Genomic DNA, 11,620 nt, shown 5'->3' with positions numbered 1-11,620 from the left:
GCTCCTTCATTCCCTCTTCCCCTGCTTCCATCCTCATGTAACTTCCTTGTGCTCACCCCCACCATCCCACGCCCGGAAGCGGCAGAAGGTGAAGTGATGGACGTGTGAATAGGTCCAGAGGGACGGCTTTGGCCACAGACTCTGTTTGCCTGTCGTGTAGTGGCATTTTTTTCAAGTGATGCAGAAGAGCGTCGGTTACCACGGCAACTATGAAATGAGATGTCCTCAGCCTCCACGTGTTTTTCCTGGGAGGAGGAAACAATTGATTGACGGAGGAGGGGACGTAAGAGACGCTGGCCTAGCCTGCTCTCGGCTCTGTTCATGCTGTTCTCTAGAAAGTTCTGCTGCTGCTGCCACTGTTTTCACCAATCTGATTAAATTCTACTCGTTCCACTTTTAGTTAAGCAAATTCAACCCATAAAAGATTTTTGAGGAATAGTTGTTTGTGTTTCTGTAAAGTTCAGACGGGTCAAAACCAGAACCATCTGCTCGTATCCGGGTCAGGACTGCGGCCCTGTTGCTCGTGCTGTTAGGTGAAGAAAAAAGTTTTTAAAAAATCCAGTTTTTCTCTTTGTTTGGTATGAAGGCATTCCTGGTGTCGGCACACGCGTGTTCAGAGTGTGTCATCACAGATTCAAGTTTATTTAAATATCACCAAATCACGACAAGAATCATCTCAAGGACCTTCACACAGTAAACGTTCCAATACAGGTCAGTTCATTAAGCCAATCAGTAAAACGTTTCCTATATAAGGAACCCAGCAAATTGCATCAAGTCTTTAGAGAGCAATCCTCATACTAAGCAAGCATGCAGCGACAGTGGAGAGGAAAACTTCCTTTTAACAGGAAGAAACCTGCAGAGGATCCTGGCTCAGGATAAGCAGCCATCCTCCACGACTCACTGGGGATCGAGAAGAAAGAGCACACACACACACACAACACACACACCAAGTAATGTTTCTATGGTTACACCGTGATTTCTTAGTAAATATTCTATTTGGTGAGAGATAAACTTTATTGTATTTATCCTAGTGGATCTATAATTAAACGGATAAACTAGTAGTAGCACATCCAACGTCAAGGAAAGCAAAAAGTTATTATCAGGAGAGGGAGAATGTTTTAGTAGTTAGCAGCAGTGTGCTAGACGATGGCCCCCTCCATGAGGCCACCACAGCTCAGCAGAACATCGTTGTAGCTTCTTCTGGGGAGAAAAACACTTAGAGAGAAAATAAAGTTAACAGCTGAAATAGCAGGAAATAATACAGTTAAAGAGCAGATTGTAGAAGAAAGCAGTAGAGTGTGGAAAGTGGTCAGTGTATCCTCTAGCAGTCTAAGCCTATAGCAGCATAACTACAGAAATAACTCTGGATAATCTATCCTATTTAGATGGAGGCGTGTTGGAGGCAGGGCAAGGGAGAGCCGTCTTTACCGACTGTACACTCCACCTCCCTCTACTCCCCACTTGTCCAGATCTAGACTACCATCAGATTTTAACCATAGGCCCTATCAATAAAAATGTTTTAAGCCTAGTCTTAAAAGTAGACAAGGTGTCTGCCTCACGGACTAAAGCTAGGAGCTGGTTCCACAGGAGAGGAGCCTGATAACTAAAAGATCTGCCTCCCATCCTAATTTTAGATATTCTGGGAACCACCAGTAGACCTGCAGTCTGAGAGCGAAGTGCTCGGTTAGGAACGTATGGAACAATCAGATCACTGATGTATGATGGAGCTTGATTATTAAGAGCTTTATATGTGAGAAGAAGGATCTTAAAATCTATTCTGAATTTAACAGGTAGCCAATGTAGGGAAGCTAAGACAGGAGAGATATGATCTCTCTTTGTAATTCTCATCAGAACTCTAGCTGCAGCATTTTGGACAAGCTGAAGACTTTTAACTACATTCTGTGGACTTCCTGAGAGTAATGAATTACAGTAATCCAGTCTTGATGTAATAAATGCATGAACTAGTTTTTCAGCATCACTCCTGGAAAGGATGCTTCTAATCTTAGCAATATTCCGAAGTTGGAAAAAGGAAATCCTACAAACCTGTTTAACCTGGGATTTGAATGACATGTCCTGGTCGAAGATAACACCAAGGTTCCTTACTTTGTTCTCGGAGATTAATGTCATGCCATTCAGGTCAGGTGATTGATTAAGCAATTTCCTTTTCTGGATTTCTGGTCCAAAGATGAGAACTTCCGTCTTGTCTTGATTTAAACAAGAAAGTTTAGAGTCGTCCAATTTTTTATGTCTTCAAGACAAGCCTGTAATCTAACTGAATGATAAATGACCCGCACTTGTATAGCGCCTCTCAGAGTAAGGACTCCAAAGCTCTTTACACTACCCATTCACACACCCATTCACACACACATTCACACACTGATGGTGATGAGCTACGATGTAGCCACAGCTGCCCTGGGGCGCACTGACAGAGGCGAGGCTGCCGAGCACAGGCGCCACCAGTTCCTCTGACCACCACCAGCAGGCAAGGTGGGTTAAGTGTCTTGCCCAAGGACACAATGACAGAACACTTTGTCCGTAGCCGGGATTGAACCTGCAACCTTCCGTTTACTGGACAACCCGCTCAACCTGCTGAGCTACTGTTGCCCAAATGATTAGGTTCATCAGGGTTAATGGATAAATATAACTGAGTATCGTCAGCATAACAGTGGAAGTTTATCCCACGCTGTCTAATGATTTTACCAATTGGGAGCATATATATAGTAAAAAGAATTGGTCCAAGCACTGAACCCTGTGGTACTCTGCAAGTAACCCTGGAGTATGTAGAAGAAGATCACCACAGCAGATGTTCTACTTCCTGCTTCAGCACACCGCAGTGAACTCTGGGAGAAGATTTCTCACCGTGCCTCAACATGAGTGTTTAGGGTGTGTGTGTGTGTGTGTGTGTGTGTGTGTGTGTGTGCGTGCGGGGTGGACACGCATGTTTTTTCTCATTGTGCACTCATTTGGCGTGATGAGCCCCGTGGCCTCATGGGAAACAAAGTCTTTATTGTTTTGAATCATTAGCAGGTCGACAGCTGCAGGTGAAACTAGGTGACATCATCGCGCTGACCCCACCCACAGGCTCAGCGAGATTACTATCTAATGAAAGTGGGTTTTAGACGTGTTTGACCCACCATGTTTGTCCTCTCGTCTCTTTCAGAACCTCCGGGTGTCCGACAGTTAAAGAGAACTTATAAATACTTCCAGGACTACAGACAGGTGAGTTTGCTGCCCCTCAGAGGAAACCCGAGCAGTTCTGACATCTAAAGTTCTGGTGCTGGTTCTGACAGATGATCATTGAGCCAACAAGCCCGAAGCTGCTGCCCGACCCGCTGAAGGAGCCGTACTACCAGCCGCCGTACACGCTGGTTCTGGAGCTGACCGACGTGCTGCTGCACCCGGAGTGGTCGGTGAGTCTGGAGCCAAGAGGAGGGCTTTAATGAAACAGGTGGAGGACAGGTGGTAGGCGTGTCCAAACACTTTCCCCTCAGACACAAATGTATCCACCTGACAGGTGTGCAGCAGCTGTAACTCCACACCTGCTGCCTGTTGCACTCTTGGACCTTACTTCTTATCAGCTGATGATTAGAATCGGTCCAAATGGGAAACTCAGAAGTGTGAACTCACCACGTCTCTGTGCCCTGGTGGGGTTGGACAAGTAATGCCCCCAGCCTCTGATCCTGATGCTTTATCTCACCTGTTCATCCAGCTGTCCACAGGTTGGCGCTTTAAGAAACGTCCTGGCATCGACTACCTGTTCCAGCAGCTGGCGCCACTCTACGAGATTGTGATCTTCACTGCTGAGACCGGCATGGTGAGAACCCTCTCTGACTCATCAGAACCACGTAGATCCAGCGGTTCTGACCCTGTCCCTGCTCTTCTGGGTGTTCTGGTGCAGACGGCGTATCCTCTGATCGACAGCATCGACCCGCAGGGCTTCGTCATGTATCGTCTCTTCAGAGACGCCACGCGGTACATGGAGGGACATCACGTGAAGGTGAGAGGGACGATCGCCCTGCTGGACCTCGCCTCGGTTTTTAATTTCGTATTTTATAGAAATCTTCAGGGAGATCCGGGGAAAACACCCGTAGCTTAAGTTTCATCAGGAGCTCTCCTGAAGCTTGACGGGAAGATTTCAGAGTTTGTTGTTTTTTTTCTCTGGAAATTTCTTCATTTTAGTTTTTAAGAAACCCAAAAACTCCTTCAGCTCCTCAGAATCGAGTCTGCCTTCTGCTGCCATCATTGATTTATCCTCCTCCCCCCTAACTACAAAAGACCCCCCCCCCCCCCCCCAGGCCTCATTAACCTTCTGCCTTCTACCTCTGATCTCCATACCCCCACCACCCCCTCCAACTGCCATCCCCGTGTTTTGATGGAGGATCCGTCTGCTGGGTGGAAGGAGCTGGTTAACCTACTTCCAGCTTTGACGGTGGGAGCAGCAGATGCTGAGGGAGAGTTCCTGCTGCTACGTATGTCCAGAGAAAGTTGGACCAACTTCCAGGACACGAGGAATGTCCCTGCTGCCTCCCGACACGGCAGACTCATTAACCTGATCAGGGTTGAGAGTTGAGGAGCTTTGTGAGGTTTCCAGCAGCCTCAGACAAGGACCAAATGAAGATCAGCTGACGCATTAGCGGCGTTCTGGCTGCTGCTATTGTTTCCTGGCCTGCATCCTAGCGTCGGCGCTGCAGATCAGACGCCCGGTCGTTGGTGTGCTGCAGAACCAAACAAATGGTTGGATGATCTGTTTAAAGCCTGAACGTGGTTAACTGTCGTTTTCTGAAACGGCTCTATCTTTAGTTTTCATCATTAAATTCTTGTTTTTGTCTTTATATCATTTTAAAATATATTTTGTAATTGTTTACTTTGTGTGTGTGTGTGTGTGTGTGGGTGGGTGGGTGGGGTGGGGTGGGTGGGGGGGGGGCCTGGAGCCTCCATCTGTCCCCCTCTCCCAGAAAGCATCTGGCCTCACAGAGAAAGTGTGTTTTAATCTTAATGAACATAATTGATGATTAAGATGATGAAGTTGTTTATTTAACCGGCTGAGAAAAGGTCAACGGCATCTCTCGGGGTGGGGAGTGGGTCAGAATGAGTCCCTGCTTCCAGTTCGTCTAAACGCCTCTGGACTGACTGTGTCTTCGTCCCGCAGGACGTTTCCTGTCTGAACCGAGACACCAGTAAAGTCATCGTGGTGGACTGTAAACGGGAGGCGTTCCAGCTGCAGCCGTTTAACGGCCTGGCGCTGAAGAAATGGGACGGGAACTCCGATGACCGCTCGCTTTATGACCTCGCCAACTTCCTCAAGAGTAAGACTGGACGTGAGACGTTCAGGGTCTCTCTGGAAAACTCAGTTTCTTCGTTTAAAGTCCAGGCTCAGACGATAACATCATGAATGAGTTCATCTCCGTGGATAAGGGCTATTTTTAATATTAGTGCAGGAAGTCTGAGGACATTCCTGCGGTCTTTGAACGCACCATCACCATAGCAACAATAAAATAACCCATCGATCAGCACGTATTCACATAAGAGTTTCCGTGCTCTTCCACATGTAGAAAAGTGAAGTCAGTCAGAAGCTTTTCTTAAACTTTATTTTGAGCTAAATCGGTTTCAGGTGAGCGGGAATCGGCCCTGAAAACCGGCACCGGTGTGACTCTAAAGTGCTTTACTCTACGTTTTATCATTCATCTATTCACACGCTGATGGTGATGAGCTATGGTGCAGCCACAGCCGATCCACTAAAGATGAAAACTGATTAAAATCTGAAGAAAGAAGCACCAGAACCTGATTGGTTTAGATTTACTTGTAGCTGACAGGAGGAGGTTTGTGTTTACTTCCTGTTCTCCTCTTTGTCAGCCATCGCTCTGAGCGGCGTGGAGGATGTCCGGATCGTTTTGGAGAACTACGCCCTGGAGGAGGACCCCATCGAGGCCTTCAAACGCAGACAGGCTCAGCTGGCGCAGGTAGGAAGAGAAATCCAACAGACTTCCATGTTCTGGTCGCCGATGTCTTTGGGTTTGTCTTGACCTTTAACCCCCCCCCCCAGCAGGAGGAGGATCAGCGTCTGGCAGAACTCTCCCAGCAGAAGAAACAAGGACTCTCCCTTGGCTCCATCACCTCACGGTTCTGGCGTTCCAAACAGCAATGAGGCTCCGCCTCCTCAGACCCTCACCCACACACTTCTACCAATCACAGCTCAGAGTGGAGGGTTGGGGCCTGTGTACCATGGCTGAGCAGCCTCCGCCATCTTGGGTCTGCCATGCTGTATACGGAGCATGGAGATTGGTCGGCTCTGCTCCAATCAGAAAGAGATGGACTTCCTGGTTTGGTGGGGGCAGAGTGTTGACTGGCCCCGCCCCCAGTCATCTTGGTGTCACCTGGTAGTTTTTCAGGCTGCTGGATGGTGGTTGGAGGCTGATCCAGGACCAGCTCTGGGCTCCTGAGTCCGATTCTGGATGGATGGGAACGTTGTTTACACGTCTGTTATTCATCCTAAAACCCCCGGCTGACCCGATGAGGCTCGGAACCAGAACCAGAGAGCAGGGCGTTTGGGTCGGTTGACCTCCACAGTCATACAGATGTTTATTCCTCACAAAGACTTAAGTTATTCTGCTGTTCTCCCCAGAACCAGAACCGGTTGTCTCCGTGTTTGTGAAAGCCTCTCCTGTTTAATAAAGGACTGAAGTCAGCTTGTGGGTGTGTGTTCTGTTGGTTCCTCTGCTGTTTACAGGCTGGAACCTCTGTGGTTCCTCCTCCAGGAGCTCAGGAACGCTCAGCAGATGAACTCGGACGCTGAAACTCTTTAACTTGTTATGAGTTTGGTCTTCAGGTTAAACGAGCAGCGCTGCTGAATGTTTCCATTCAACATCAGAACATCTGGATCCAAGCCAAACTCCGCTTCCTTAACCTCCCCTCGCCATCCCACAGAAGACTCGACCCGCTTCCTGAACTCTGAGGGTCCCACCAGCCTGCAAGCAGAAGGGGCTGATGGGAAACGGTGTGTGCACAAACACCTCAGGTTGACAGACGGATGCAAACATCTGGAACAGAAGTTAAAGACTAAAAATCCAAGAAGTCTGGCTCTTTTTGTTCCTCCATCAATTATTGCTGAGTCTTTTAAACCAGGCATGTCTAAAATGTGGAGGCCTGGGGGCTATTTGTGGCCCTCTCAGTGCTTTTGTGCGGCCTCTGTTTGCATTTCTGAATAATTTCTGTCTCTCCTGTTCATTAGTCAACCCTTTAACGTTGTTAAGTTCAGATTTATACTAATTTGCATATTTTAGACCTATTTTGAGGAGTAGAAATAAAAACAAAATCAGATTTTTGTGGCTCGCACAGATCTTTAACTCGACTTGAAGCATTTGGACACCTAAAATCTAAACCATCACTCAGGTCCCTGGTGGACATCATTGGAAACCAAGATGGAGCCCTAATGTTTGTGGGAACCGACCCACTTCTGTGTTTGTTCCAGCCGATCAGCCCTGAATGTTTTTGTCTTGTCGCTCATCAGCCACTCGCCACTCTCTCACTGGCAGCAAGCCGGGCCGTGATGCGTCTCATCGCCAAACGTTTTAAAACTGAAGCCAGCCATGCTCGTCCTAACACCTTTGTGCTGATGATGCACCTGAACTGAGCAGTGGAGGCAAATGCACCCTGAAATTAGCTTAGCATGATAGATTTTTTTTCTTGGCAATAAATAATTACTATTAACAATGTGAATGACATGGTTTTACCCACCCTCGAATTTAAATTATTTTACATGAGCTAAAAATAATGGCTCCTGTGTGACATTTTTGACATGTAGCTGCAGATGGATCATAATGAACCTGCAGATTGAGGAACACTGTAAGGTTTACATATATATATATATATATATATATATATATATATATATATATATATATATATATATATATATATATATATATATATATATATATATATATGTGTGTGTGTGTGTGTGTGTGTGTGTGTGTGTGTGTGTGTGTGTGTGTGTGTGTGTGTATTCTGTTGCAAGTGTAAAAATTTATATTTCTGGTTACAAACCAGGTATTTAATTTTATTGAACAGGCATAAAATGTACATTTCACTACAAACCAGGAGCTTCCAAAATTTAGAGAGTACACCTTCATATATGTATATATATATATATATATATATATATATGAGGGAGAGCATAATACAGTGCATAAATTACACAAGTTTTTTACTCAAGTGAAATGTCGGTCTGGGCTAAGCATAGGCGTCACTTTAACCGGGGACGCCGGGGACATGTCCCCGGCAAAATTTGTGATTGACAGCTGTGTCCCCCCCACTTTCAAAAACGCCTGCTGATGAGGATTTTTGTTTTACCAGCTCAGATCTTATCCAGGGGTCGGCAACCTGTTCCCATCAAAGAGCCATTATTACCCGTTTCCCACAGTAATTTTGGACGGACCTTAATAAGCAGTGACTTAAGTGAAGCAGGCAGGTCGCGCTAGAAAATTTAGTTTAAAAAGACGTCATAAATGTTTTCCCCCGTCATTTTTATTTATAAAATATGAAGTAAAAACTCACAATTTAATTTTCATTCATTTGTCATTAATATGTAGTCTACACCCGTGCGTTAACCATCTTCCAGTAAACGCACAGCATCCAGCCCACCTCTCCAAATGCGTAAAATGTGCATCAGCCGCTAGTTAGGCGCACCATCAGCTACGTCAGCCCAGACAAGAGCAGAGCAAATAGAGACAGAATAGAGGATGATTCTGTCTGGATGTGGATGGAGATTACATTTTACAGCAGCCTGATCATCATTTAAATACGTAAACCATCACCTGTCTTCTAGTCCATGCTATCAGCATATATTTTAATTGGTGTGTGTGTGTGTGTGTGTGTGTGTGTGTGTGTGTGTGTGTGTGTGTGTGTGTGTGTGTGTGTGTTTTCCACTTCAAACACTGGTCTAACCAACCAGACCAGCGTGTCCAGTAACATATTAATGTTACAATTAAACAGTTTCCCTTCATGTAGGCTAGGAACATTTCACCTGCCGTGGCCCGACCGCTTCTGCTCCACATGAACTTTGTGCGTGATCAAATGTCTCTACGCATCATGCGTCTCCATATTAGAGACGGGAACAAGCGCTGTTCAGCCAGTTTCATAATTTCATAAAAAGAACATTTTTCCAAGTGACACATCCCTCAGAGAGACCGGGTTTCCAGACCGCTTCAGTGGGAGGAAATCATTGCATGCACCATGGTTCTGCGCTGCGCTGCGAACCCCTCAGATCTTCAGCTCACTGTCCACCGTGGGCGCTCCGAGCCGCGCTGAACACAGTGTCCAGTATAAAGCTCTGATGTTCTGATGGGAATCTTTTACCTCCGCGATGTGCGTTAACGATTAAAATGTCAGCTCATCCATGCGCATCAGTATGCGTGGGGGTAATTCTTTCAAACCAAGCAACATCCTTGAGTTCATCTGTCAAAATAAACAGTCAAATGGAAATATGTGTAACCTGCCGTTTAACTGTTTTGCCTTCTTGTGAAGATTGTTGCAAAGAGAAACAATTAAACTTGATTAACCCCAGAGCCACGCAGAGCGCATGTGGGAAGGTTCCTCCCACTGAAGTGAGTGTTTTCCAAACGCTGTCTCTCAGAGAGACTTGTCACTTAGAAAATGTTCCCTGATGATGAAACTTTGGCTGAATAGTGCTTGTTCCCGTCTCCAATGTGGCGACGCATCCAGGAGCCGTCTGAGGAGAATCCCAGAATCTCACATCCTCTTCAGCTCAGGAAGCGCCTATGATTACGCACAAGCGTGACGCGTCAACCCGGTCTCACAGTAAGACCAGGTTGGACCTGTTCAGGTATACGCAGACAATCTTTACATTTAGAATTGGCATACAGATGTAAAATTAATGCAGTAAAATATAAAGCATTTTATTTAAATATCCATTCATTATTTTACAAACACAGAGCCGCATCAGATGGATGGAAGAGCCGCATGCGGCTCCAGAGCCGCCGACCCCTGTGCTAGCCTACTTTATTGTCCCCAGCAATTTTTAAACCCCACTCAAGTGTATGGTTATTGTCCCCAGCAATTCTGGAAACAAACTGACGCCCTTGGGGCTAAGCCCAGGTGTTCCTACAGGCTGGAGACGCCCCTGGTTAGTTCTGAGACGTCATTTAGATTTTTTGCATGAAAACTGGATTCAAACGTTAAAAGGTTTTAAGTTCTGACATCAAAAACTGCAGTAGCCTCAATAAGTGGATCAGAACCGTGTCTCCAGCCTCCTGCAGCAGTAATCTGACAGGTTGCAGACCTCACACCTGTCAGGGTCCGGGTGCACCGGGTAAGTCCATAACCTGAACTGGAAAACATTTGATCAACAAATAAATAACGGATGCTTTGGTGCATTTTTTTCCGCTGAAAACAATGTTATTGTGTTCTTATTCATCTGCGACGTAAGTTTAAATATTGTTACCTTTAGTTTCTGTACGTTTCTCATATTCATTTTTTATTCATTGTGTTCTGATTACTGAATGGTTCTGTTGTTATCTGGATCCGGACTCAGGTCTGAGCAGCAGTCACGTGGGTTTGTTTTTGAGCCGTTCAGGTTGCTGCATCATGCAGGTGAAGGTCTCTGCTGCAGCAAACGGTGCAGCTTCACACATGCTGTGTGTGATTGAAATCCCAACCTGCTAAAACATCTGCAGACACGCGCGCGCGCGCGCGCACACACACACACACACACACACACACACACACACACACACACACGGCTGCTGGCTCGTGCCTTGGGAGGAAGAGGAGGGAGGCCCCGCGCTGCGTCTTCTCACCTGACAGACGTTAGCGGGGAGGTGTGAGCCCCGCCCTCACAGCAGCGCGCGTCATTAACATCAGAGGAGCTCAGCAGGGGGCGTGGCTGAAAACCAGCGTGCAGCTCGCGGGTGACGATGGATGAAGACATGGCGTTAGCGTTCTACTTGTTTAATTTGTCATTTTAATCCTGGTGCCTGTTAGCAGCTGAAACCCACCCTCACGTGCTTGTGGATATCATATATTGTATATGGAGACATGACTGTAATAATAAGTAAAGGTTATCAGCTGTAGGTTTAGTGCGCTCATAGGACACGTGACAAGAGAAAACATCCCATTTCTCTTTATGGCCTATATAGTTGTCATCATCAACATAACATGACTTACAGAATACATGTGACCAACTAACATTTCATGTTCTACCACCGGATGTTTGGATCAAAATATGAACCAATCAGATCTTAGATCAGGTGAGAACCAGGCGTTTCCCGTCATCCTCTAGGTTTTGCAGCCGGTGGAGAGCAACTGCAGCGCCATGCTCCAAAATCTGCAGCCGCCTTGATCTCACGAGGTTGTCGTTGCCTACGTATGCATGACGTCAGAGCAAGTCGGCGTCAAGCCGGACACAAATCTAACGGTCACCGCTGGTCTAATCGGCGCAGAACTGGCTCATCTCGAACGCGGCCGCTGTTCTGCTGGCGGGAGTGGGCGTGGCCAACACCAGCTCACAGGTGATTTCAGTTGCAAATGAAACTCTAGTTCTTTTCACCTCCTCGCGCTGTTCCGTTTGTTTCGCGCGCGCACGCTGAGGTGTCAGAACTCGCAC

The 11,620-nt window shown here is 46.6% G+C and overlaps 1 protein-coding gene across 2 annotated transcripts in view; it reads left to right on the top strand.

The window, feature by feature from the left end:
* timm50 (translocase of inner mitochondrial membrane 50 homolog (S. cerevisiae)) overlaps positions 1 to 6,685 on the top strand; it is a 25,151-nt gene extending 18,466 nt beyond the window's left edge. Inside the window, exons 5-11 of one of the 2 annotated variants that reach the window (XM_054742325.2) lie at positions 3,161 to 3,219; positions 3,291 to 3,410; positions 3,710 to 3,814; positions 3,899 to 3,997; positions 5,150 to 5,306; positions 5,854 to 5,960; positions 6,044 to 6,685. In XM_054742325.2, coding sequence (XP_054598300.1) covers positions 3,161 to 3,219; positions 3,291 to 3,410; positions 3,710 to 3,814; positions 3,899 to 3,997; positions 5,150 to 5,306; positions 5,854 to 5,960; positions 6,044 to 6,145 — 749 coding nt within the window. In that variant the 3' untranslated portion in view covers positions 6,146 to 6,685. The remainder of the gene's footprint in view (positions 1 to 3,160; positions 3,220 to 3,290; positions 3,411 to 3,709; positions 3,815 to 3,898; positions 3,998 to 5,149; positions 5,307 to 5,853; positions 5,961 to 6,043) is intronic. The other variant, XM_054742326.2, reaches the window with a different exon arrangement.
* The last annotated feature ends 4,935 nt before the right edge of the window (positions 6,686 to 11,620 follow it).

This window comes from Nothobranchius furzeri, chromosome 13 (assembly GCF_043380555.1).
Source record: "Nothobranchius furzeri strain GRZ-AD chromosome 13, NfurGRZ-RIMD1, whole genome shotgun sequence".
NCBI lineage: Eukaryota > Metazoa > Chordata > Actinopteri > Cyprinodontiformes > Nothobranchiidae > Nothobranchius > Nothobranchius furzeri.
The sequence above is the reverse complement of the archived record's forward strand: the minus strand, read 5'-3'. Positions and strand labels throughout refer to the sequence as shown.